Here is a 27,833-nt window from a genome sequence, read left to right as displayed (position 1 = left end):
TGTTTCCACCTCACAGATGGGACCTTTTCACTGTGTCCTCACATGGCTAAAGGGGATGGCTAGCTCCCTCAGGCCTCTTTTATAAGAACACTAATCTCATTCATAAAGCTCCAATCTCATGGCCTAGTCATCTCTAAAATGCCCCATTTCTTAATACTGTTTCATTGGGGATTAGATTTCAGCATGAACTTCTGAACAAAATATTCAGAAATTGAAACACTATACATTGCTGATGGGTAAGTAAAATGATATAGCCACTTTGGAAGACAATTTGGCTGTGGCATTCCTCATAGTTCACTGTAGCCTATACTTCCTGGGCTCAAGTGATCCTCCTACCTCAATCTCCTGAGCAGCTGGTACCACCACAGGTCATACCACTATGCCCGGTTAATTTATTATTATTTTTGTTTTTATAGAGACAGAGTCTTGCTGTGTTGTCCAGGCAGAGATCTTCTGTTTTAATCAGGCCACTTTTCTTTTTGAGTTCTCAGAGTTATTTACATATTCTGGATACAAGTCTGTTGTCAGACATGATTTGCCAACATTTTCTCTTAACCTGTGTCTTTTCATTTTCTTGATGGTGTCTATTAAAGTACAAATGTTAGGCCAGGCATGGTAGCTCACACCTATAATCCCAGCACTTTGGGAGACCAAGGCGGGCAGATCATGAGGTCAAGAGATCGAGACCATCTTGGCCAACATGGCGAAACCCCATCTCTACTAAAAATACAAACATTAGCTGGGTGTTGTGGTGCACGTCTGTAGTCCCAGCTACTTGGGAGGCTGAGGCAGGAGAATTGCTTGAACCTGGGAGGGGGAGGTTGCAGTGAGTCGAGATCGCACCACTGCACTCCAGCCTGGTGCCTGGCGACAGAGTGAGACTCTGTCTCAAAAAAAAAAAATTCTTAAAGTACAAATGTTTTCAATTTTGATGAATTCTGATATATCAATATTTTTCAGTTAAGGACCATGCATTTGGTATCATATTTAAAAATGCCTTATTCAAAACCCAAAGTCACAAATATTTTCTCCAAAGTTTTCTTCTGTAAGTTTTATGGTTTTCACTTTTATTCCCCATGGAATCCTTTTTATTTTATTTGGCTTCCAGTTCATGTTTCTAGTACAAAGGGTATAATGGAAGCCTTTTTCATAATGTGTAATTTTATTCTTGATTCTTTGTATTGTACATGTTTAAGGCATAGAACATGATGTTTTGATATACACATACGCAGTTGAAATGGTAACTACAGTCAAGCCCATGAACATATCCATCATCTCACAGATATCTTTTGTGTATGTATGTGTAGTAAGAGCACCTAAAATCTATTCTCTTAGCAAAATTTCTAGTATACATTACAATATTATTGACTATAGTTCTCATGCTGTGCTTTAGACCTCTAGATTTCTTCATCCCATATATCTACAACTTTGTACCCTTTGACTTTTATTTCCTCATTTCTACTACCCCACCGAGCCCCTGATAACCACCATTTTACTCTTTTCCTATGAATCTGACTTTCTTTTGTAGATTCCACATATAAGTGAGCTCCCAACTAGTATTTTTCTTTCTGTGTCTGACTTATTTCACTTAGCATAATGTTTTCGAGGTTCATCCATGTTGTCGCAAATGACAGGATATCCTTCCTTGTTAAAGCTAAATAATATTCTATTGTATATATTTATCATATTTGCTCCACTCACTATCGATTAACAGTTAGGTTGTTTCCAAACCTTGGCTACTGTGAATGAACATGGGAAAGCAGATATCTCTACAAGGTGCTGATTTCATTTCCTTTGGGTATATATACAGAAGAGAAATTGCTGGGTCATATGGCAGTTCTATCTGTAATTTTTTGAGAAATCTCCATACTGTATTCCATAATGGCTGCAACAATTTATGTTTCCTTCCCTTTTCTCCACACTCTTGCCAACACGTGTTATCTCTTATGGTTTTAATGTTTACATTTGAGTCTATGATGCATTACAAGTTAATTTTTGAGTATAGTGACAGGTAGGATTCCAAACCAATTATTTTAAATGTACATATCCACTTTTCCCAGCACCATTTATTGAAAATACGATTCATTCCTCAATGAATTATCTTGGTATCCTTGTTGAAAATCATTTGATCATAAATGTCAAGGTTTATTTCTAAAACCTGAATTCTATTTAATTGAATAGAAATATCTTTATGCCAGTACCATGCTGTCTTAGTTACTGTAGCTTGGTAGCAAGTTTCAAAATTTGAAAGAGGGAGTCCTCATAATTTTTCTTCCTTTTTATTAAATATCTGTTTTGGCTATTCTGGGACTCTTGCATTTCTTTATGAATCTTAGGATCAGACTGTCAATTCTGGCAAAGTTGAAATTTCGATAAGGATTGTATTGAATCTAGTTCAACTTAAAGAATGTTGCTATCTTAATAATATTATGTCTACTGATCCTTAAACATGGAATGTCTTCCAATATTTTAGGTCTTCTTTAATTTCAACAATATTTTATAGTTTTCATTCCAACGGTCTTGTATTATTTTGCTAAATTTATTTCCAAGATTTTTTGGGGGGGGTTAGATTGTTTTTCTTTTTTTTTAATTTTAATTTTTATTTTTTATTGCATTTTAGGTTTTGGGGTACATGTGCAGAGCATGCAATACAGTTGCATAGGTACACACATGGCAGTGTGTTTTGTTTGCTTTCTCCCCTTCACCCACATTTGGTATTTCTCCCCAGGCTATCCCTCCCCATCTCCCCCTCCCACTGGCCCTCCCCTTTTCCCCCCAATAGATCCCAGTGTTTAGTACTCCCCTCTCTGTGTCCATGTGTTCTAGCTTTTCATCACCCGCCTATGAGTGAGAATATGCGGTGTTTCATTTTCTGTTCTTGTGTCAGTTTGCTGAGAATGATGTTCTCCAGATTCATCCATGTCCCTACAAACGACACGAACTCATCATTTCTGATTGCTGCATAATATTTCATGGTGTATATGTGCCACATTTTCCCAATCCAGTCTATCATCAGTGGCCATGTGGGTTGATTCCAGGTCTTTGCTATTGTAAACAGTGCTGCAATGAACATTCGTGTGCATGTGTCCTTATAGTAGAACGATTTATAGTCCTTTGGATATATACCCAGTAATGGGATTGCTGGGTCAAATGGAATTTCTATTTCTAAGGCCTTGAGGAATCGCCACCCCATCTTCCACAATGGTTGGACTAATTTACACTCCCACCAACAGTGTAAAAGTGTTCCTTTTTCTCCACATCGTCTCCAGCATCTGTTGTCTCCAGATTTTTTAATGATCGCCATTCTAACTAGCGTGAGATGGTATCTCAATGTGGTTTTGATTTGCATCTCTCTGATGACCAGTGACGATGAGCATTTTTTCATATGATTGTTGGCCTCATATATGTCTTCTTTCGTAAAGTGTCTGTTCATATCCTTTGCCCACTTTTGAATGGGCTTGTTTGTTTTTTTCCTGTAAATCTGTTTGAGTTCTTTGTAAATTCTGGATATCAGCCCTTTGTCAGATGGGTAAACTGCAAAAATTTTTTCCCATTCTGTTGGTTGCCGATTCACTCTAGTGACTGTTTCTTTTGCCGTGCAGAAGCTATGGAGTTTCATTAGGTCCCATTTGTCTACTTTGGCTTTTGTTGCCAATGCTTTTGGTGTTTTATTCATGAAGTCCTTGCCTACTCCTATGTCCTGGATAGTTTTGCCTAGTTTCCTTCTAGGGTTTTTATGGTGCCAGGTATTATGTTTAAGTCTTTAATCCATCTGGAGTTAATTTTAGTGGAAGGTGTCAGGAAGGGGTCCAGTTTCTGCTTTCTGCACATGGCTAGCCAGTTTTCCCAACACCATTTGTTAAATAGGGAATCCTTTCCCCATTGCTTGTTTTTGTCAGGTTTATCAAAGATTGTATAGTTGTAGATATGTTGTGTTGCCTCCGGTGCCTCTGTTCTGTTCCATTGGTCTATATCTCTGTTTTGGTACCAGTACCATGCTGTTTTGATTACTGTAGCCTTGTAGTATAGTTTGAAATCCGGTAGTGTGATGCCCCCCGCTGTGTTCTTTTTGCTTACAATTGATTTGGCTATGCGGGCTCTCTTTTGGTTCCATATGAAGTTCATGGTGGTTTTTTCCAGCTCTGTGAAGAAAGTCAATGGTAGCTTGATGGGGATAGCGTTGATTCTGTAAATTACTTTGGGCAGTATAGCCATTTTCACGATATTAATTCTTCCTAACCATGAACATGGAATGTTTCTCCATCTGTTTGTGTCCTCTCTGATTTTGTTGAGCAGTGGTTTGTAGTTCTCCTTGAAGAGGTCCCTTACGTTCCTTGTGAGTTGTATTCCAAGGTATTTTATTGTTTTTGTAGCAATTGTGAATGGCAGTTCGTTCTTGATTTGGCTTTCTTTAAGTCTGTTATTGGTGTAGACGAATGCTTGTGATTTTTGCACATTGATTTTATATCCTGAGACTTTGCTGAAGTTGCTTATCAGTTTCAGGAGTTTTTGGGCTGAGGTGATGGGGTCTTCTAGGTATACTATCATGTCGTCTGTAAATAGAGACAATTTGGCTTCCACGTTTCCTATTTGAATACTCTTTATTTCTTTTTCTTGCCTGATTGCTCTGGCTAGAACTTCCAGTACTATATTGAATAGGAGTGGTGAGAGAGGGCATCCTTGTCTAGTGCCGGATTTCAAAGGGAATGCTTCCAGTTCCAAGATTTTTTTAATGCTAACTATAAATGGAAATCTTTTTGTAACTTCAGTTTTTGATTCCTTAATGTTAGTGTATAGAAATAAAATTGATTTTTGTATATCCTGCCACATTGATAAACTTATTTATTGATTATAATAGGTTTTAATGAATTTCCTAGGATTTTCTATATACAACCTCATGACATCTGCAAATACAGTTTTACTTTTGCCTTTTATTCCTTCTTACCTAATTGCTCTGACTAGAACCTCTAATCCAATATTAAATAAAAATAGCAATTACTTCATAATTATTAAAACAGTGCTATAATTTTGTTTTATACTAAGTCCAAAATCCAATCCAGTTCAGGGATAATTTCTGTTGGTTACCTTTTCCTTGTGTACATGTCAAAAATTTCTTGTATCTTTGCATGTTTCAAATTTATGTTGAAAATTTGATATTTTAAATAAAATACTGTAACAGTTTGGATATCAGATCCCTCCAACACCAAAGGTTTATTATGTTGCTGGTTTTGTGTTTGTTTTCTTCTTTCTGATTCTTTGCTTAGTGACTTTCCTAAGTCACTAATTGTACAGATTCTGTTTCTCCTGCAATGTGTAATTACCTAGTTCTCTACTAGCTTTTTCTCTTGTGTTTTTAATTGTATTTTAAACATGGTTTCCTAAATGTCATCCCTGGGGGATCAGTATAATTTGGACATCAACCACTGAGCAGTCAGATTACTTTGTTTTTGAGATGGAGTCTTGCTCTGTTGCCCAGGCTGGAGTGCAGTGGCATCCTCTTGGTTCACCACATTATCCACCTCTTGGGTTCAAGAGATTCTCATGCCTCAGCCTCCCAAGTAGCTGGGATTACAGGTGTCCACCACCACATCCTGTTAATTTTTGAATTTGTATTATGTATTTTGTAGAGATGGGGTTTACCATGTTGGCCAGCTGGTCTTGAACTCCTGACATCAGGTTATCCTGCCCACCTCAGGCTCCCAAAGTGCTGGGATTACAGGTTTGAGTCACAGTGCCTGGCCTAATCTTTGTGTTTTAATTGGAGTGTAAAGTCCAATTTTTGTTGAAAACTTGACATTTCAGGTAATATACTGACAACTCTAGTCAGATCCCTCCTTCTATCCCCAAGATGTATATTTAATGTAAAAAAGTGTGTTTAAAATCCACCATGCTGCTATTTATTTTTTATGCATTTCTTCTGTCTTTGCTTTTCTTTTCTCAGATTCTTTTGCAACATATGAGTTTTTTTTAAATCATGCCATTTTACCTCCCTATTAGCTTTTTAGTTATATAGTTTTCTATTGGTCTTTAAATTGGCCCCTGGATATTACGATGTTCATCTTTGAATATTAGTTTCTCTTAAATTAGAACTTTTTGCTATTTTTCTAGCATCACTAGTACATTACAACAAATTTAAGTTCATTTACCCCTTCCCTACCCTTTATGCTATTGTTATCATTTATCTGACTATGTATTTTATAAATGCTATAAGAAAGTTATTATTGTGTTTGCCCATCAATATTTTTTAATCTTCACCCATCAATTCAGCCTTACCAGTCAGTGCTTTTTGTTTGTTCTTGCAGTTCCATGCTTCAATCTGGATAATTTTCCTCCTTCCTAAGAAACTTCCTCTACGGAATCTTAGCAGCACAGGTCTGCCACCTACAAATTCTCTCAGCTTTTGTTTGTTTGAAAAAAAATGTATTTTTTTTCTAGCTTCTCATCTGATTTAGTAAAAGATTCTTTTCCGGATTTACTGAAGTATAATTGACAAAAACTGCCTGTGTTCAAGGTGTACAACATGACGACTTGATTTACATATTTACTGTGAAATGATTACCACAATCAAATTAATTAACATACCTATCACCACAGTTACTGTTGGGGGTGGGGCAGTGAGGATACTAAAAGAAAAATTTTTATTTCAATTTAATTTTTCAAGGATATTTCTTCACTGGATAAAGAATGCTATGTTGGCAAGTTTTATTCTTTTGACACTTTTTAAAATATGCCATTCCAGTGTTTTTGAAGTTCACAGATGCTGATAACAAGTCGCTGTCAGTATTATTGTTGTTCCCAGAAAAATAATCTATCTTTATTTGGTTGTTTTTGAAACTTTTTTCTTTATAATTTAGAGCCTTGACTCATATATGTAGTTGTGATTTTCTAGTATTTATCCTGCTTGGGGCTCACTGCACTTTATGAATTTGCTGTTTGCTTTCTTTTATTAGTTTTGGTAAATTATTCTGTCCTTTTGTTTCTCTGCTTTCCTTCTGGGACTTCAGTCACACATATTTTAGAACTTCTGTGTCCCATATGTTCTCTTAAACTTTGTTCTGTTATTTATGTATTTTTCCTTCTCTGTGCTTCAGTTTGGATATTTTCTATTTCCCTGACCTCAACTTTACTACTTTTATATTCTGTTGTGACCAATCTATTCTTAAACCATTGAATAAGCTTTTAATTTAATCAAGCACATTTCTTAGTTCTAGACTGTCCATTTCTTTACCAGTGTTCTAGTTCTCTATTCAAAGTATCCATTCATTTTGGCCATTATTCCTTCTATTTCCTTTAAAACATCATTGATATTGTAAAAACTGTAAAATAAAACAACATCATATGTAGATCTTTTTTCTAATGCCTGCTTGATTATTGACAATATTTTCTGACCTTCACATGCTTTATAGTTTATTGTGTATAAAAGAATTTTGTAATTGTATATCCCAATCACGAAATTGTACCTATGTCATATCAGCCATAATGTAATTTAAAAGCAGAATATCTGTATTGCTTTGCTATTCCTATGTTATATTTGTTAAAATATCTTTTGTCCAAGATTTTAAGCATTCTATAATCTTTTAATATAAAGAAAATTCCTATTAGAATTTTTTTTCCAAGATGAAGTCATGGCTTTTTCTGTTCTAGTACTAATTTTTTTTTCTCCATAATTACCATTCTACAAAAGAAATACTCTTTCTTGAAGATTTTCCCTTGTCCTGGGTCTGCAACCATTCAGGTTAAATAGTTCTATATTTTATCTCTGAATCCCTACTGCTTAGCAAAGCACTTGGTACAGAGATGTTCTAAAACTGCTTACTGAAAGAATTAACAGTCAATTAGCAGCCAACCCAAACTGCTTAGTCATGTTAACTCACAACACATGAAATTGTATTCAAAACTAGCTATAAATGTGTAATGAAAAGTGTTTATACTGCCATATACTTTGAGAAACCCCGTATTTGAGTCATAAAGAATGATTTCTTACCAGCTCTTCGCAGACCTAAATGGTGAGTCAGTGATATAGAAGATGACCTTTGTTTCGGGATAGGCAGTCGATTTGAATTAAAAGGCCCGTTTAAATTGCATCCTTGACTAAAAGGGAAAAATAACAGGTTAAAATTTTTTAAAGCCATGAAAAATTTCATCATTTTTCTTCATGGTCTTCAATTTAATTAGCGAATATATTCTCATACATTCAGAATTTGGGCCTCTAGTGCCTAAGGCCTAAAGCAGGAGTCAGCAAACTTTTTCTGTAAAGAACCAGATGGTAAAAAGAACTTATACTTTTGGCTATAAGTTCTCTGTTGCAATTACTCAACTCTGCCGCTGTAGCACAAAAGAATCCATAAACGAAATAAACAAATAGGTATGGTTTTGTTTCAATAAAATTTTACTTACAAAAAACAAGTTATAGACCAAATTAGGTCCATAGGCTGTAGACTGCTGATCCCCGAACTAAAGCAGGTTATCAGAATTACTTTGAAGACTTCTTCAAACATAGGCTGCTGGTCTCATGCTGGTTTCTGATTCACTAAGTCTGGGGTGGGGACAGATAATCTGCACTTCTAATAAGTTCTTATAAGACGGAGTTTCTGATATAGTGACCTCACTGAGAACTACTGGACTAAAGTATAGTTTTAAAATTTTTCTGTTCCCTAACCTCACAGGTTTTGACAACTATTATTAGCGTAGGCAAAAAACAAGCAGTAAGCACATAATAGCACCCAATGAACTCATCTCCGTGACAATGCTCATTCTTCATATTATCTCTGTGTGACAATATGTAATTCAAAACCAAACTTTTGGAACTTTTATTTTGAGCCTTAAAGGTATGTGATTATGGGACCTCAGTCACTAACAGGCGGCTGTAACCTAGGCAGATATAAACTTGGTTTCCCTGATTACAAATTAGCCTTTTTTTCCTTACTTACATTGCTTTGCTAAATGCTGCAAAAAACTAAAAGGTGCCAGAGAAGACTCCTTCCCTCTTTACTGTTTATCTTCATTATAAATTAACTTCTCTCTTTCTTCTCCTATACAAAGACCTGTTTTCTAAGATGGAATGTTAAATATATTCTTTTAAATTAGAAAAAGAAAGCAAATAAGCTGTAACTAATCAAACTGCTATAACTCATAAACCAACTTTGTGTGGAAAATGTTATTCTGCTAAATGTCTGTTTTCTGCCTATACAAATATCTTAACTTTTCAACTTTGAAGCACTGACCCTATTTCTTTGGAGTTTGTGTTTTCCTGGATGGTCATCCTCAGCTTTGTGTTTGAATAAACTCTCTTAAGCTGGATTCTTATCCTTTTGATTATTTCACACTGGCAAATGCCTACATGTGGAGTGGCAAATACTGGAAAAAAAGAGTAACATACCACCCAGGGCAACATTCAAATAGAAAAATCTGTATGTTCTACCAAAGTCCACTCCCTAATTAATATGCAAGTCAAAGAGAGATTTCTCCTTTCAGAATAACACCACACCACTACTCTATTGTATTCTACCTTTATCCAGGATCTTTCAACAATTTCAATATAGCATACATTAATTTAGCTATTTAGAATTAAGAGTTACAGGTCAAATGACAGGTTCTCATATTAGTTCAAGAATCCCATCATGTCTTGCCCCAGCACCATATAAATACACACCTCGATGAAATTACATAAATCAAAACTGTAGAAAGCAGAAGATAAACAGGCTAGTAGTTCCATGACTATTAATAGTTGTTAGGAAAGTTATTAAAGTCAGACTTGGTGTGATATTGTGAAATATATATTTGGTTTTAGTTGTATGCCTGTTTCCTGGCATACAACTCCTAAAATCCTGAGGATCTCCAAAGTGTCTTTTTGTATGCCAATGAGTTGACTGAGACTGCTGCTCCTGGGTAGCTTCAGGATGGAGGCCAGTCATCGGAAAAACCAAGATAGGATTAGAGGATGGGGGCTTTCAGCCTCACTCCCCAACCTCCAGGGTGAGGAGAGGGACTAAAGCTTAAATTGCTCACCAATGGCCAATGATTCAATCAGTCATGCCTATAAAATGAAGCTCCTATAAAAAAATCAAAAAGGACTGGGTCTGAAGAACTTGTGAATAGCCAACCATGTGGGGGCTTCCAGGAAGGTGAACAAGAATATGTCCACAAGCCAGGAGGGTGGCATGCCCCCAAATCCAAAGGGGCAGAAGCTCCTGTACTCAGGCCTGTCCATTTTATCTCCTCATCTGACTGTTTATTTGAATTCTTTAAAGTATTCTTTGTAATAATCCAGTAAACATGCTTCCCTGAGTTCTGTGAGCTGCTCTAGCAAATTACCTGAACCCAGGGAAGGGGCTGTGGGAACCCTGATTTACAGATGGTTGGTCAGAAGCACAGGCAAAAAAATAACCTGAGGCTTGATATTGGCATCAGGAGTGGGCATCAGTTTTATGGGACTGAATCCTTAACCAGTGTGATCTGCTGCTATCTCCAGGTAGATGGTGTCAGAAATAATTGAATTAGGCTGGGCACAGTGGCTCATACCTGTAATCTCAGCACTTTGGGAGGCCGAGGCAGGCAGATCACCTGAGGTCAGGAGTTCAAGACCAACCTGGCCAATGCAGCAAAACGCCATCTCTACTGAAAATACAAAAATTAGCTATGTGTGGGCATGTGCTTGTAATCCCAGTTACTCGGAGGCTGAGGAAGGAGAATCACTTGAACCCAAAAGGTAGAGGTTACAGTGAGCTGAGATCATGCCACTGCATTCCAGCCTGGACAACAGAGTGAGGATCAGTCACAAAAAAAAAAAAGAAGAAAGGAAGAGAGAGAGAGAGCGAGAGAGAGAGAGAGAGAGAGAGCGAGAGAGAGAGAGAGAGAGAGAGAGAGAGAAAGAAAGAAAGAAAGAAAGAAAGAAAGAAAGAAAGAAAGAAGAAGGAAAGAAAGAAAGAAAGAGAGGGGAGGAAGGGAAGGGAGAAAGGAAAGAGAAAAAGAAATCATTGAATTATAGGACACCTAGCTTAATGTCTACTATAGAATTGCTTGTTTGTTTGTTTGCTTGCTTGCTTGCTTCCTTGCAAGGAAATCCCCACACATCTGGTATCAGAAGTGTGCTGTCAGAGTATGGTGGAAGAAATTGAGTTTGTTTTTCTTTTTTTACTCACTTGGGAATGAGTTGTCAAAGGCAAATGAACGATTACAAGAGATGTCAAAAGTAACGGTCAGTGAGCTGAGCTATATTTTAAGAGCTGATATCTAGATAGTCAATACAAATCACCTTAACAAGGTCTGTACCAACTCAGTTTTTCAAGTGCAGTTATATAAACTTGATAATTGTAGATATCCTAAATTTACAGTCATTGTCTTAAGAAGCTGAGTAGAATGACACAATAATTAGCCCTCTTGAATTGCTGGGATTCAAATAGGGTCTAAGCTTGCTAATATAACCTTGGTGTAAGTGTCTGATAAGTATAAGGCACAGAATTTAGGAGACATACTATTGCCAGGCAAGTTATTAGATTTGATTACACAGCGGTGGTGAAGATAAATGATGACTCACGGGTTTACAAGCAAGTCTCTTTAGTGTAGCAGGTAACTACAATTGATAGTCCACAGGGTAATTGAACACAACTTGCCTATTTTTTTCCCCAGGGAAACCCAGTTCAAAAGGAGTGACCTGTAAGCTCTGAATATATGCTGCTGCCCTCAGAGAAGGCTAGGTCCCATCACCCAGTTCAAAAATAGCAATTCAGTCTTCTTTTAACTCTAAGTACAGGTTGAGCATCCCAAATCCAAAATGCTCCAAAATCCAAAATTTCTTGAGTACAGATATGACTCTGCAAATGGAAAATTCCACACCTGACCACATGAGATGGGTCACAGTTAAAATGCAGTCAAAACTTTGTTTCATGCAAAAAAATTATTTAAAATATTATATAAAATTAACTTCAGGCTATGTGTATATGAAATATAAATAAATACTGGGTTCCAACCCCAAGATATCACATTAGGCATAGGCAAATATTCCAAAATCTGAAATCTGAAACACTTCTGGCCCCAAGCCTTTCAGATAAGAGATATTCAGTCTGAACTAAAACTAGAATTCAGAGACGGGTAATTCAATCATCAGCAAATTCAGAAAACTACCTTTCCTGGAACTTTCTGACCAGAGAAATCTCATCCCAGATCTAAAACTGTAAAAGGCAAGATTAAGGGTCATAATCCCAAATGAATACCATACCTCTGCAGGATACTTGTTAAGCAGCCATTTATCTTCAAAGATCCATTTTAATGCAATCTCAAACTCTTTGCAGAAATCAAACAGGATTTAGAGGAGTAGTAAGGCTGACACAAATTAGAATGTGAAAAGTGCCATAAAAAAAGGTGTTAGGGAAATTCAGAGGTAAAAAAAGAGTACTTCTCCTTGGATAAGGGAGAAAGACTTCCAGGTGTTATTCTTATAAGGTGATTTCTGAGCCCAACTAAGAATATACAGAAGTGAAGTTGAGATCTATTCCAGCTAAATTGCTTTTTAAATTAAAGGAGTGCACAGATGGAGAGAGAGAAGATCAGCTTAAGTTCAGCTTAACTAGAATTTCAGAAGAACAGAGGAAGGTGATGTTGGAAACATATTTTGGCATTGTAAAGGAATGGCCTCCTTAATCAGTGAAATCTCAGGTCCTCTAAGAGATGAACAATAATAAACGCTTAACAATAGGAATAGGGTAGCTGTTCAGTGAGGGACTAACTTTTCTTTCCTGGGGTTTTTTTTTCCCCTTCTGATTATTTTTATCATAGCCCCAGGATTATAATACTTCCCTTTTTTTTCTCTAGGCAAAGCATGAATAAAAGCAAAATTAAATTCTATATTATTCTTTACACAAATAGGGTATCATTTTTTATCCAAATACCTTATTTATATTTCACTGTTTGTATTTTAATTATTTTAAAACATAATTTAGCTTTATTTTCAAATTAAGTTAAAGAACAAAATTATTCAGAAAACATCAAGGAAGAATCTTAAACAAGTTACATACCTATTATTTTTACTTAGAAAGTTTTCCATATCATTTTTCTATTCTCATTATTTGAAAGACTGCTCATCTATGTTAGTTCATTTACTTTTTTCAAGTAAGGGTTGCAGCTTTGTCATGAGGTAATAATTGGGTTTCACATTCTACACTAGGAATTTGGGCATTATTCTATAAGCACTTACTAAAGAGTCCAAAAAATGCAATGACTAGAAAAACCACATGAATTCAGATTTCGGTATGTGAGGTTTCTATATCTACAGATTTAACCAACCCCAAATCAAAAATATTCAGGGGAAAAAAAAAACCACAATAATAAAAACTAATACAAATAAAAAAATACAGTATAACAACTCTTTACATAGCATTGACATTACATTAGGTATTATAAGTAATCTAGCAGTGATTTAAAGTATATGAAAGGATGGGTAGAGAGTATATTCAAATACTACACCATTTTATATAAAGGACTCAAGCATCCATGGATTTTTGTATGGGAAGGGGAAAGGCCTGGAACCAATCCCCTAAGGAGACCCAGGGACAACTGTAATCACAGTTTTATTTAAGGAAGATTTCTAGTGGGAGGTGGAAGGCGAAACAAGTCAAGAAGGATACTGGAAACTGGAATTAAGAGGCTAATTCAATAGCCCAAGTAAGTAGTAATAGAAGCATAAAACAGTATAGGAAAAGTGATAAAGGAGAAGAAGGAATGAGAGTAAAATATAATGTAGAACGATATCTGATAACTGTTATCTGTAGAATAAGGTAACAGGATGCAAAGATAACACCAAGGTCTCTAGGTAAATCACTTTTGTAAGCAACCACTCCACTAGAGGATGGCAACATTGTGCCAAGAAATAAGTTCAGAACAATAGTAACAGATGAAAAAGCAGCTGGAGTGATGAGAAATCTGGTTACAGGCATAGGTTCAGGAAATAAGTGGTTCAACACTGGAAGCATGTTAAAATCAGTCAGGCAAACTGTGATCAGTATCCAAAGCTCAAGACTCAAAATCAAAAATACGAGATCTCGATTCTAGAGTACTCGAATAATTAAAGTCAAGATGATTCCTGAGTCGTAAGTCTTAGTTTTGTCCTACTAAAGTCTGAAGGTTCCTGAATAAAACATCACTATGCTTTAAAGATCTAGAGCTGCACTAATATGGATGTCACATATCTCTACAAAACAGTCATATATGGCTCTTTATATCTGAATTAAATTAATAAAAATTAAGTCACATTTAAAATTCAATTCCTTAGTCATACTAGACACATTTCAAATGATTAACAGCCACATTTAGCTACGGAGTACCATATTGCACAGTGCAGATACATACTATTTCCATCATTGCAAAAATTTCTATTGGACAGCACTGATCCAGAGACTTGAATTTGAAAAGGAATAATGGTTGTAAATGTTTCATGTATTCCCATCATAACTCACCTATGTGCAAAGTACAGGTAGACACTAATTACCAAGAGGCTCCAGCTTCTACAAACTAGAAAAAAAATCTCTAGCCTGATCTCTTTAAAATAGATGTCTGTAATACCACCAATTACTTTATTCTCCAAATTTCTAAATCTTTTATGAGGCATATAATTTTATTTTAATAAGAGTTAAGACATTATATAGAATCTGCCTACATTTAGTTTTATGTAATAAACACTTTTCAGAGTTAAAGATTAGTTTTCTCCAGACTATGTTTCTATTTTACATCAATTGTCTGAGGCAGCAGGATAAAAATGACATTAACTCAATGTATCAAATGTTTCTTTAACTGCAAATACATTGCTGTTACATGAGTATGAAAGGTTAAAATATAAAACATTTTTATTATTCCTTTTAAAACCCAACAATATTCTCAAAATAATGCTACCTATAGTTATGAATTACTGTTACATTTTCTGTTCCTGACATCATTCATTTCCCTATATCCTACTTCCTTTACAAAAAGAAAAAGAAAAAGAAAAAGAAAAAAGACTATGAGGTTCAGGCCATAGCAAATTTTGGAGTAATGCTCATTTTCCTGTACTGTACTCTTCATACTTCAATCCACTCCTGTTTTAGACATCATTTCATTCAATTTTTCTTTTTCAAAAAGTAGTTCACCTACCTGAATATATTATACAAGATTCAAATTAATAAACCACCAAAGAATCCAGAAAATTATAATTATCTTGCACATGTACATGTTAACATAAATTTTAACAAATAACTGTGATCCAATCCTGCCATCTACTGTTTCAAATGTGAAATCATACAGCTCAAAAGTAAGAAACATGCTCAGTAATAATAGAAAGTGGTTAACACAGAATTTATACCAATTCCAATTTTACAATAATGTAATTAGATAGCTGAGTAAAGAGAAACATAATAAACCCATGCAAGAGATCATTATTTTTCCTGGCTTTCAAAAGACAAAGTATTGTATTATTAAATCCTTTGTTATCAGGGTAAATGTATACATTTACATTTGGGAGATTTCAGCTCTTGCATTTTCCCAGCCCCATTTACTTAATTACTGATGCCTTTCATTTACAGAATTAGCATTGTGTGGTTCCCAGTAAAGCCTCAGCAGAATATAAAATATATTAGTTGTCTCATCCTCCAGCAGGAACAGGATTTGAAAGTCTGGTTACCTTAAACATAACAACTGTGATGAACCTTGGAAACGTGCTCCTCTTTTCAAGAGTCAGTAACTCTGCAGACCTTCCTCTGGATACTATTCATTGGGTTGGTGACTAGCCCTGTAATGGCCACTTCTAGCAATTTAAAACTTTCCCAGCACCTAGTCCTAAGTTGTTCCTAATTTCCCCAAACTATCTTATGTTCCCAGGGATCCAGCACATTTTGTACCCAGCCTATCAAGTTTTAGGACAAGACACATTAGCTTCTTTTAAATAACCATATTCTCTACTATACCATATTATTACTACACATGTTGTCCTATACCAAAAATACTTCAACCATTCCTTTCTACTTCTAAAATTATTTGAAACAGTATTGACAGAAACAAAGTAGATGCATTCGATTAAAGTTTTTTAAAAGGCTCTGCAGATTTTACCTTGAAATGCCAAATTCTTGGTGAGGCCTTTTGCCATTATTACGTTCCCACCTTGAAGACTGTTCAACAGGTAGCAATCCTGAAGTAACTGAGCTCCTCCTCAGCTGTGGAGTTTGCAAACTATTCCTATTTAGTCCCTGCTGAATAATTTAATAATGGTTAAAAATGTCACTCTTTTATAGGCCATGTATGTAATATTAATGATGGCACATGAAAATGTCAATAAGTATATTTTTAACATGTGTGAAGAAAAAAGGAACATTCTATTCTGAAAATCTGTCAATTTACTCCAAATTTTACACTCTATTTTGTTTTTCTATTCCCCTTCCCCCTACTAAAAAATATGTCTGAACTCTAATTTAAACTAGATTCTTTTTCTTTTGTAATTTTATTGCTTGTTTCATGAGAAAGAAACAATTAGCAATCTAAAAAGTGGATATGAAAGATTTACCCTGAAAATCAACTTCAGAGGACAATCTTAGGATCAGGGATGATCAGCCCTATAATCTAAATTTTTTATAATACAGTGCTATAGAATTTACTTACTTAGTGGTTAATCAAGAGAAACTGCAGGATTCTGAGCTTAAATAAATGATTGAGTTAAATACAGAACACTTTTAGCATTTTGCCCTAATTTTTTAAAACATTCTCAACTAACCCAAATGTTCAATTAATAATAATATTCCATTTTTGACCATTATAAATAAGTGTTTTACTGAGATTTACATAATAGTTTCTGCTTCTTATGAATTTCCTCTATCATCAGACACTGCAGCAATCTCAGAGATAAGTATCTGTCTTATATATCAGTTTTCTCAAGGGCACTGATTTTGTAAAGGTTAATAGTTAATTAGACCTCCGGGAAAAAGTTCTTTATGTTAACATCCTTGTTGACTATAATTTATGTTAACTGTTCCTTTTCCCTTTTGTCTACTGTTGTTTTCTATAAATGTTGTTGCTCTTCTCTGAAGTAGCATCAGGCTTCTTATATGCTTTCCAAAAGGAGAGACAAATTAGATACAGAATTCTAATAAGGAGTTTAAAGAACATAAAGAAAAGGAATAAGGGTTACTTCCTGGTTCTTATATGACTTACTATCAGTAGATTCCAGAACCTAAATTAACCTTGATTAACTACAATGCTCAGGAAATGAGGCATTTAGGCATCCTGTTTAATTAACATTATGTTTAAAATGTTTCTAAAATGTACTAGTACATTTTTCTACACACTAAATACTGATATCAATATGATTTTTTATTAAAAATTTTAAGAATTACTATTTTTAAAAATTTCTATCCTATCAAATATTAATAGAAAATGCAAAGAAGAGTACTACAGAGTGAAAACTGCCTCAAGAATATATTAGAGTTATTTTACTGATGGTTTATTGCTATGCCCTCTGGATGCTTGTGATTAACCTCTTTCTTATAAGGTAGAGTGCTAAAATAGAAGTCACATAACTAAGCACTAATTAATTGGGTTTGACTAATGTAGGTGCTACTATTTAAACTTTAAGAAAATAAAAGCATCACATAACTATGATCCAGATTGTGATGAAGACTTCTGAAATCCTTTTCCTCTAATTGGGTTTGCTTAACTTTTCAACATTTCTAAACCCCAATGCTGACAACTGATAAAATTAACTGATGATCAGAATCCCTACAAAAACTGTATTTACCTATTTCTAAGTTCTATAAACTTTATTACAATTGACAAAATTAACTGAAACAAATTTTATCTTTTCTTGGTTAGCTTCCTTATCTGGAATAAAGTGGTTGAGTTAAATAATTTTTTAAATGTTTCTAGTTTTGAACTTTTATGATTTTAGCTATTGTCAAAGATATTAATAATAGTCAAATAAAACAAGTAGAAGCACTCTGAACAAGGATAATGCATATCCATTTCGAACAGTATTTATTTTCTAAAGAAAATTCTATTTTGAAATATTAATAGTGAAATTAATCCTCTATTCTAATGATAGAAAAATTAATGCTTACTGAACTACAGTAATCTGCAGTAGGTAACAAGGGGAAAAGAGGGTTCAAAAACAAAAAAAATAATTTTAAAACAATGCTATGTAATTCATAAAATGAATATTATAATGACCATTTCTTCTTGGTTCAACAAGAACAATTCCTGGATTCTAAAGAATAAAACAGAGCAATAACATGATTTGACTACTTGTTTGTTGTACAAGCCTGAAACGAAATTTGCTTGTTGTAGCCTCCTTCTTAACAAGCATAATAATACATAGTTACCATTCAAATTATAACTACTAATCACAGCAATGTATTTAAAATAAAAAACTAAATACCCTTCTATAATTATTTGAGCTTATAAAGGCCTATAACATCCCAAGCAGCTCTATATTATGTCTGGTTCATGAAAGGAAAATTGTATTTTATATAGACTTTAAAGGAGCATTTAATTTGAAAATATCATTAAATTTGATAAATAGGGTTGCATGATTTTTGTATTTTGACCTTGTTAAGTTTTCTATCCCCTTTCTCAGCTGGATCCTCTATTTCAGAGCAGGGATAAAATCCAGGAAATGGTGTGAGAGGATTAATCTTTGGCCTACAGGAACCTGAAAAAGCACTCATTAAGCTACTGATACTCCGTAGAGAGGAAACAACTTGTGGTGGAAGGCTTGGATCAATCAGAAGATCTGACACCATATTGCGGGCCTCATTTAGCACTGAAAGATCAACTCCATTTCCGCCTCCAGGATTCTAGAAAGAAAAAAAGTAAAATTTTTTTTCATTTTTTTCATTCATTTGTACATGGCATAAACTATATAACAAATGGTATAATTCTAACTTAAAATTTACGTATATATATGTAGCAAATAACTAAATTTAAATTTTTTCTTAATTTTTTGTTAGCTGATTATCTCATTATATTTACTGGTATTATTTACTAACACTGATCTTATGACTAGTATAAAATTCAAACTGTATTTAAAGTCTGCAATTTGAACATTTTATTAATTCATTGATTATTTCCTTTCCTTTATAACAAAATTTATTTTAAACACACAAAGCATTTATTTCATTTGCCTTACTCACTTATGAGGCAGCCTAACATAGTGACAAGGTTTTGTAGCAAACATACCTGAATTTGAAACCTAAACTTTAACCTTAATTATGTGACTCTGAGTAATGTATTTAACATCTGAACATTTTAGTTTCTTCAATGTAAAATCAGGATAGTAATGTCTACCTTATTATGGGCTCATATGAAAAATCTGATAATATAGGTAAAGCAAATAAAACAGTGAATAATGTATTATTTAAAGTACAAAAAACAGTATTATTGCTATTAATAGTATAGAAAGTGATGAGATAAAAATACAGAAAAATGTTAAATCAGAATTCAACAGAGATGGCAATAACTTAAAGATGAATAATTAACAAAACCCCGAAGACAGGGTAGCATCAGTCTAGGCCTTAAAAAATTGGCAAAAAATTTTTAAATTAGAAGAAATATGCTACTGATGTAAACATATGAGGTGACTTTTAGTCTCTGAAAATACACATATGTGATGTTCAACCTGATTAACCATAGAAATAAGTGGACTAACAATCAGAACAGTAAATTAAATGTTACTTGTGTTTGTTTTGTTGAAGCTTTAATTTACATTTGGGTATGTTTGAAATTAACAATTATTCAAATTAATGATTTCACAACAAAACTCTTTATTAAAGTATCCTCAATACATTTTGGAACTGAGAAATATTATGAAAGTTATACCAAGATAGCTAAATAATGTATGCTCTTTGTGAAATTTTTTTTGTGTGAAGTGTTAATATATATTAGTTTTTACTTTAAAACATTTCCCGATACCAGGACATAACCAAGCTTTCTAGCCTTTCTCCACTGCAAATAACATTTAAAAAAAACGCTGGTCTATATATGTTACTGTGAACAATTAAGCGTACTTCTTATAGACAGCTTCCCATAATCTGAATTGCTGAATGCAAATTAACATGCTAAAAGTTGGTCATTCCTCTAAAACTGCCTTAGAATATGTTAATCAAATGTATACTTCTAATTGTATATAACAGCAACTATTTTTTCATACCCCATTACAATTAGAAACTATGAAATTAATTAATCCCTATCTATCTGATAGGCAAAAAAAAAAAAACACCTCTAATTGCTGCTTCAACCTGAATTCTCTTATTATTGTGATTCTAAATGTTCCTTATAATATTTATATAGTTTATACTCCTTTTCTGTGAACTTTGTCAGTTTAACCACTCATCAGAATTCTGCAGTGGTCTCATTTAGCCACTAAAGAATTCAAATGAAACACGTACAAAACAATTTTTGTTTGCAAGTAAACCTTCTTCAATACTGCCTAAAAACTGTTGAAATTAGGAAAGAACAAATCATAAATTTACTGAGAGTACAGTGTGACTTTCACTTTTACAATACAAGGTAATTAGAATCTACTCATAAATATCTCCCATTACAACAGGAATACTTCCTGTAAAAAAAAAAAATCATTTTCACAGACAAATCCTTTTTCAGGGTCCATTTTTCCTTTTTTTCATATTGTATCCTTTTAAGATAAATACTGGTCTTAAGTTTACCATTTTATTGTTTTCTGTTTGTTTCTTCTGTTCCTTGTTCCTCTGTTTTTGTTTTGTTTTTATACTTTAAGTTCAGGGGTACATGTGCAGAATGTGCAGGTTTGTGACATAGGTACACACATGCCATGGTGGTTTGCTGCACCCATCAACCCGTCATCTACATTTGGTATTTCGCTTAATGCTATCTCTCCCCTATCCCCCACCCCTCTACAAACTCCAATATGTGATGTTCCCCTCCCTGTGTCCATGTGTTTTCATTGTTTAAGTCCCACTTATGAGTGAGAACATGCGGTGTTTGGTTTTCTGTTCTTGTGTTAGTTTGCTGAGAATGATGGTTTCCAGCTTTATTAATGTCCCTGCATAGGACATGAACTCATCCTTTTTTATGGCTGCATACTATTCCATGATGTATATGTGCCACATTTTCATTATTCAGTGTATCACTGATGGGCATTTGGGTTGGTTCCAAGTCTGCTATTGTGAACAGTGCCACCATAAACATACATGTGCATGTGTCTTTTTAGTAGAATGATTTATACTCCTTTGGGTATATACCCAGTAATGGGATTGCTGGGTCAAATGGTATTTCTGGTTCTAGATCCTTGAGGAATTGCCACACTGTCTTCCACAATGGTTGAACTAATTTACACTCCCACTAACAGTGTAAAAGCATTCCTATTTCTCCACTTCCTCCCTAGAATCTGTTCTTTCCAAACTTTTTAATGATCACCATTCCAACTGGTGCGAGATGGTATCTCAATGTAGTTTTACTTTGCATTTCTCTAATGAGCAGTGATGATAAGCTTTTTTTTCATGTTTGTTGGCTGCACAAATGTCTTATTTTGAGAAATGTCTGTTCATATACTTTGCCCACTTTTGGATGAGGTTGTTTGTTTTTTTTCTGTAAATTTCTTTAAGTTCTTTGTAGATTCTGGATATTAGCCCTTTGTCAGATGGATAGACAGCAAAAATTTTCTTCCATTCTGTGGGTTGCCTGTTCACTCTGATGATAGTTTCTTTTACTGTGCAGAAGCTCTTTAGTTTCATTAGACCTCATTTGTCTATTATAGCTTTTGTTGCCATTGCTTTTGGTGTTTCAGTCATGAAGTCTCTGCCCATGCCTATGTCCTGAAAGGTATTGCCTAAGTTTTCTTCCAGAGTTGTTATGCTTTTAGGTCTTACATGTTAAGTCTTTAATCCATCTTGAGTTAATTTTTGTATAAGATATAAGGAAGGAATCCAGTTTCAGCTTTCTGCTTATGGCTAGCCAGTTCCCCCAACACCATTTAATGAATAGGGAATCCTTTCCCCACTGCTTGTTTTTGTCAGGTTTGTCAAAGATCAGATGGTTGTAGATGTGCAGTGTTATATCTGAGGCCTCTGTTCTTTTCCATTGGTCTATATGTCTGTTTTGGTACCAGTACCACATTGTTTTGGTTACTGTAGTCTTATGGTATAGTTTGAAGTCAGGTAGTGTGATATCTCCAGCTTTGTTCTTTTTGCTTAGGATGGTCTTGCCTATGCGGGCTCTCTTTTGGTTCCATATGAAATTTAAGTAGGTTTTTTCCAATTCAGTGAAGAAAGTCAATGGCACCTTGATGGGGATTGCATTGAATCTATAAATTATTTTGGGTAGAATGGCCATTTTCACAATATTGATTCTTCCTACCCATAAGCATGAACTACTTTTCCATTTGTTTGTGTCCTCTCTTATTTCCTTGAGCAGTGGTTTGCAGTTCTCCTTGAGGAGGTCTTTCACATCCCTTGTAAGTTGTATTCCTAAATATTTTATTCTCTTTATAGCAATTGTGAATGGGAGTTCACTCATGATTTGGCTCTCAGTTTGTCTGTTACTGGTGTATAAGAATGCTTGTGATTTTTGCACATTGATTTTGTATCCTGAGACTTCGCTGAAGCTGCTTATCAACTTAAGGAGACTTTGGGCTGAGACGATGAGGTTTTCCAAATATACAATCATGTCATCTGCAAATAGAGACAATTTGACTTCCTCTTTTCCTATTTGAATACCCTTTATTTATTTCTCTTGCCTAATTGCTCTGGCCAGAACTTCCAATACTATGTTGAATACGAGTGGTGAGAGTGGGCATCATTGTCTTGTGCCAGTTTTCAAAGGGAATACTTCCAGTTTTTGTCCACTCAGTATGATATTGGCTGTGGGTTTGTCTTAAATAGCTCTTATTATTTTGAGATACATTCCATCAGTAACTAGTTTACTGACAGTTTTTAGCATGAAGGGCTGTTGAATTCTGTCAAAGGCCTTTTCTGCATCTATTGAGATAATCATGCGGTTTTGCCATTGGTTCCGTTTATGTGATGAATTATGTTTATTGATTTGTGTATGTTAAACCAGCCCTGCATCCCAGGGATGACACCAACTTGATCACAGTGAGTAAGTTTTTTGATGTGGTGCTGGATTCAGTTTGCCAGTATTTTATTGAGGATTTCTGCATCAACATTTATTGGGGATATTGGCCTGAAATTTTCTTTTTTTGTTGTGTATCTGCCAGGTTTTAGTATCAGGATAATGCTTGTTTCATAAAATGATTTGGGAAGGATTCCCTTTTTTTGGATTGTTTGGAGTAGCTTCAGAAGGAATGATATCAGCTCCTCTGCAAACCTCTGGTAGAATTCGGCTGTGAATCCGTTCTAGTCCTGACCTTTTTTTGGTTGGTAGGCTACCAATTGTTGCCTCGATTTCAGAACTTATTGGTCTATTCAGGGATTTGACTTCATCCTGGTTTAGTCTTTGGGAGGGTGTATGTGTCCAGGAATTTATCCATTTTTTCTAGTTTATTTGCATAGAGGTGTTTATAGTATTCTATGATGGTAGTTTGTATTTATATGGGATCAGTGGTGATCCCCCCTTTATCATTTTTTATTGTGTCTATTTGATGCTGCTCTCTTTCTTATTAGTCTGGCTAATGGTTTATTTTGTTGATCTTTTCAAAAAACCAGCTCCTGGATTCACTGATTTTGTGAAGGGTTTTTCATATCTCTATTTCCTTCAGTTCTGCTCTGATCTTAGTTATTTCTTGTCTTCTGCTAGCTTTTGAATATGTTTGCCCTTGTTTCTCTAGTTCTTTTAATTGTGATGTTAGGATGTCGATTTTAGATCCTTCCTGCTTTCTCTTGTGGGCATTTAGTGCTGTAAATTTCCCTCTACACACTGCTTTAAATGTGTCCCAGAGATTCTGGTACATTGTGTCTTTCTTCTCATTCGTTTCAAAAAAGTCTTTATTTCTGTCTTAATTTCATTATTTACCCAGTAGTCATTCCAGAGCAGGCTGTTCAGTGTCCATGTAGTTGTGCAGTTTTGAGTGAGTTTCTTAATCCTGAATTCTAATTTGATTGCACTGTGGTTTGAAAGACTGTTGGTTATAATTTCCGTTCTCTTGCATTTGCTGAGGAGTGTTTTATTTCCAATTATGTGATCAATTTTAGAAAAAGTATGATGTGGTGGTGAGAATGTATATTCTGTTGATTTGGGGTCGGTTGGGGAAGAGTTCTGTAGATGTCTCTGAGGTCTGCTTGGTCTAGAGCTGAGCTTAAGTCCTGAATATCTTTGTCAATTTTCTGTCTCGTTGATCTGTCTAATGATGACAGCAGAGTGTAAAAGTCTCCCATTACTATTGTGTGGGAGTCTAAGTCTCTTCGTACGTCTCTAAGAACTTGCTTTATGAATCTAGATGTTCCTGTATTGGGAGCACATATATTTAGGATAGTTAGCTCTCCTTGTTGCATTGATCCTTTTACCATTATGTAATGCTCTTCTTTGTCTCTTTTGATCTTTGTTGGTTTAAAGTCTGTTTTATCAGAGACTAGGATTGCAACCCCTGCTTTATTTTTGTTTTCCATATGTTTGGTAAATATTCCTCCCTTCCTTTATTTTGAGCCTATGTGCGTCTTTGTATGTGAGATGGCTCTCCAGAATACAGCACACCAATGGGTCCTGACTCTTTATCCAATTTTCCAGTCTGTGTCTTTTAATTAGGACATTTAGCCTCTTTATGTTTAAGGTTTATATTCTTATGTGTGAATTCGATCCTGTCATTATGATGCTAGCTGGTTATTTTGCTCATTAGTTGATGTAGTTTCTTCCTAGCATTGGTGGGCTTTACAATTTGGTATGTTTTTGCAGTGGCTGGTACCAGTTCTTCCTTTTCATGTTTAGTGCTTCCATCAGTAGCTATTGTAAGGGAGGCCTGGTGGTGACAAAATCTCTCAGCATTTCCTTGTCTGTAAAGGATTTTATTTCTCCTTCATTTATGAAACTTAATTTGGCTGGATATGAAATTCTGGGTTGAAAATTCTTTTATTTAAGAATGTTGACTATTGGCCCCCATTCTCTTCTGACTGTAGGGTTTCTGCAGAGAGATCCCCTGTTAGTCTGATGGGCTTCCCTTTGTGGGTAACCCAACCTTTCTCTCTGGCTGCCCTTAACATTTTTTCCTTCTTTCCACCCTTGGTGAATCTGATGATTATGTGTCTTGGGGTTACTCTTCTCAAGAAATATCTTTGCAGGGCTCTCTGTATTTCCTGATTTTGAATGTTGGCTTGCCTTGCTAGGTTGGGGAAATTCTCCTGGATAATATTCTGTAGAGTGTTTTCCAACTTGGTTCCATTCTACTAATCACTTTCAGATACACCAATAAAACATAGATTTGGTCTTTTCACATAGTCCCATATTTCTTGGAGGCTTTGTTCATTTCTTTTCACTCTTTATTCTCTAATCTTCTCACTTTATTTCATTGAGTTGATCTTCAATCTCTGATATCCTTTCTTCAGCTTGATCAAATCAACTATTGATATTTGTGTTTGCTTCACGAAGTCCTCCTGCTGTGTTTTTGAGCTCCATCAGGTCATTTATGTTCTTATCTAAACTGGTTATTCTAGTTAGCAATTTGTCTAACCTTTTTTCAAGGTTATTAGCTTCCATGCCTTGGGTTAGAATGGTCCTTTAGCTTGGAGGAGTTTGTTATTACCCACCTTCTGAAGCCTACTTCTGTCAATTTGTCAAACTTATTTTCCATCCAGTTTTGTTCCCTTGCTGGTGAGGAGTTGTGATCCTTTGGAGAAGAGGCATTCTGGTTTTTAGAATTTTCAGCCTTTTTAAACTGGTTTCTCCCCCATCTTTGAGGATTTATCTACCTTTGGTCTTGGATGTTGGTGACCTTTGAATGGGGTCTCTGAGTAGACATCCTTTTTGTTGATGTGGATATTATTCCTTTTTGTTTGTTAAGTTTTCTTTCTAACAGTCAGGCTCCTCTGCTGTAGTTGGCTGGAATTTGCTGGATGTCCACTCCAGACTCTGTTTGCTTGGGCATCACCAGCAGAGGCTCCAGAACAGTGAAGATTGCTGCCTGTTCCTTCCTCTGGAAGATTTGTTTCAGAGGGGCACCCACCAGATGCCAGCCAGAGCTCTCCTAGATGAGGGAGTTATCAGCCCCTACTGGGAAATGTCTCCTAGTCAGGATATAAGGGGGTCAGGGACCCACTTGAAGAGGCAGCCTGTCCCATATCAGAGCTCCAATGCTGTGCTGGGAGATATGCTGCTCCCTTCAGAGCTGTCAGGCAGGGAGATTTAAGTCTGCTGAAGTTGTGCCCACAGCTACCCTCTCCCCCAGGTGCTCTGTCCCAGGGAGATGGGGGTTTTATCTATAAGTCCCTGTCTGGGATGCTGCCTTTTTTTCAGAAATGCCCTGCCCAGAGAGGATTCTAGACAGACTGTCTTGCTGCAGAGGCCATGCTGAACTGCAGTGGGCTCTGCCCAGTTAGAACTTCCACAGTGGCTTTGTTTACACTGAGGGGAAAACCGCCAACTCAAGCCTTAGCAATAGCGGATGCCCCTCCCCCTATCAAGCTTGATCCTCTCAGCTCTACCTCAGACTGCTGTGCTGCCAGCAAGAATTTCAGGCCAGTGGATCTTAGCTTGCTGCGCTCCACAGGGGTGGGACCCGCTGACCCAGCCCACTTCACTCCCTGGCTTCAGCTCCCCCTTCCAGGGAAGTGAAGGGTCTGTCTTGCTGGCATTCCAGGTGCCACTGTTGGGGATGGGGGGAACTCCTGCCACTAGCTTAGTGTCTGCCCAAATGGCTGCCCAGTTTTGTGCTTGAAACCCAGGGCCCTGGTGGTGAAGGCACCAGAGGTAATCTCCTGATCTGCCGGTTGGAAAGACCATGAGAAAAGCGCAATATCTGGGCCAGAATGCACCATTCTTCCCATTATAGTCTCTCACAGCTTCCCTTGGCTAGGAGAGAGAAATCCCCTAACCCCTTGTACTTTCCAGGTGAGGTCATGTCCCACCTGCTTAAGCTTGCCCTCTGTGGGCTACACCCACTGTCCAACCAGTCTCAATGAGATGAACTGGTACCTCAGTTGGAAATGCAGAAATCACCCACCTTCTGCATTGATCTTGCTGGGAGCTGCACACCAGAACTGTTCCTGTTCAGCCATCACGCCAACAGCTTTTTTTTCTTGCTTTCTGGGGTTACAGAAACTCTTTTATGATTCCATCTTGATTAATTTATAGAGTTTTTGAGTGTATTACTTTATATAGTTTTCTTAGCAGTTGCTCTTGGCAACACAATGTACATATGTGACTTATCACAGTCTATTGGTACCAACATTTTACTACGTTGAGTGAAGCGTGAAAACCTTACTACCAGTTAGGTCTCTACCTTGCCTACTTTTAAGTATAATTGTCTTGTCTTGAGTATCAGATGATGTTATAATTTTTTATTGCAATCATCAAATATGATTCGTGAAACTCACAAGAGGGATAGTCTATTACATTCTCACACTATTACTTCTTGTGTCATTGTTCTTTCTTCTTTCCTGTTACTCCAAAATTCTTCCTTTTATAATTTCCTTTCTATTTAAAGCAGTGGTTCCCTAACCTTTCTGGCACCAAGGATAGGTTTTGTGGAAGACAATTTTGCCACAGGCTGGGTGGGGGTGTGAAGAGATGGTTTCAGGATGAAATTGTTCCACCTCAGATCATCAGGCCTTAGATTCTCATAAGGAACACACAACCCAAAATCCTTTGCATGTGCAGTTCACAATAGGATTTGTGCTCTGTTGAGAATCTAATGGAGCAGCTGATCTGACAGGAGGCAGAGCTTAGGTGGTAATGCTCAACTGCCC

General features: G+C 35.8%; 1 protein-coding gene across 16 annotated transcripts in view; it reads right to left on the bottom strand.

The window, feature by feature from the left end:
• The window catches only part of PDE3B (phosphodiesterase 3B), a 214,154-nt gene that overhangs the window by 48,433 nt on the left and 137,888 nt on the right, over window positions 1-27,833 (bottom strand). For 10 of the 16 annotated variants that reach the window (XM_054242129.2, XM_078340611.1, XM_078340613.1 and 7 more), the window contains exons 3-5: window positions 18,555-18,803; window positions 16,072-16,211; window positions 7,985-8,091 (exon numbers count right to left, since the gene is read on the bottom strand). In XM_054242129.2, coding sequence (XP_054098104.1) covers window positions 7,985-8,091; window positions 16,072-16,211; window positions 18,555-18,803 — 496 coding nt within the window. The remainder of the gene's footprint in view (window positions 1-7,984; window positions 8,092-16,071; window positions 16,212-18,554; window positions 18,804-27,833) is intronic. The other 6 variants (XM_078340612.1, XM_078340618.1, XM_078340615.1 and 3 more) reach the window with 1 other exon arrangement.

The sequence above is a fragment of the Callithrix jacchus genome, chromosome 10 (assembly GCF_049354715.1).
Source record: "Callithrix jacchus isolate 240 chromosome 10, calJac240_pri, whole genome shotgun sequence".
In the NCBI taxonomy this organism is placed as follows: Eukaryota; Metazoa; Chordata; class Mammalia; order Primates; family Cebidae; genus Callithrix; species Callithrix jacchus.
This window is presented reverse-complemented; position numbering and strand designations above follow the sequence as displayed.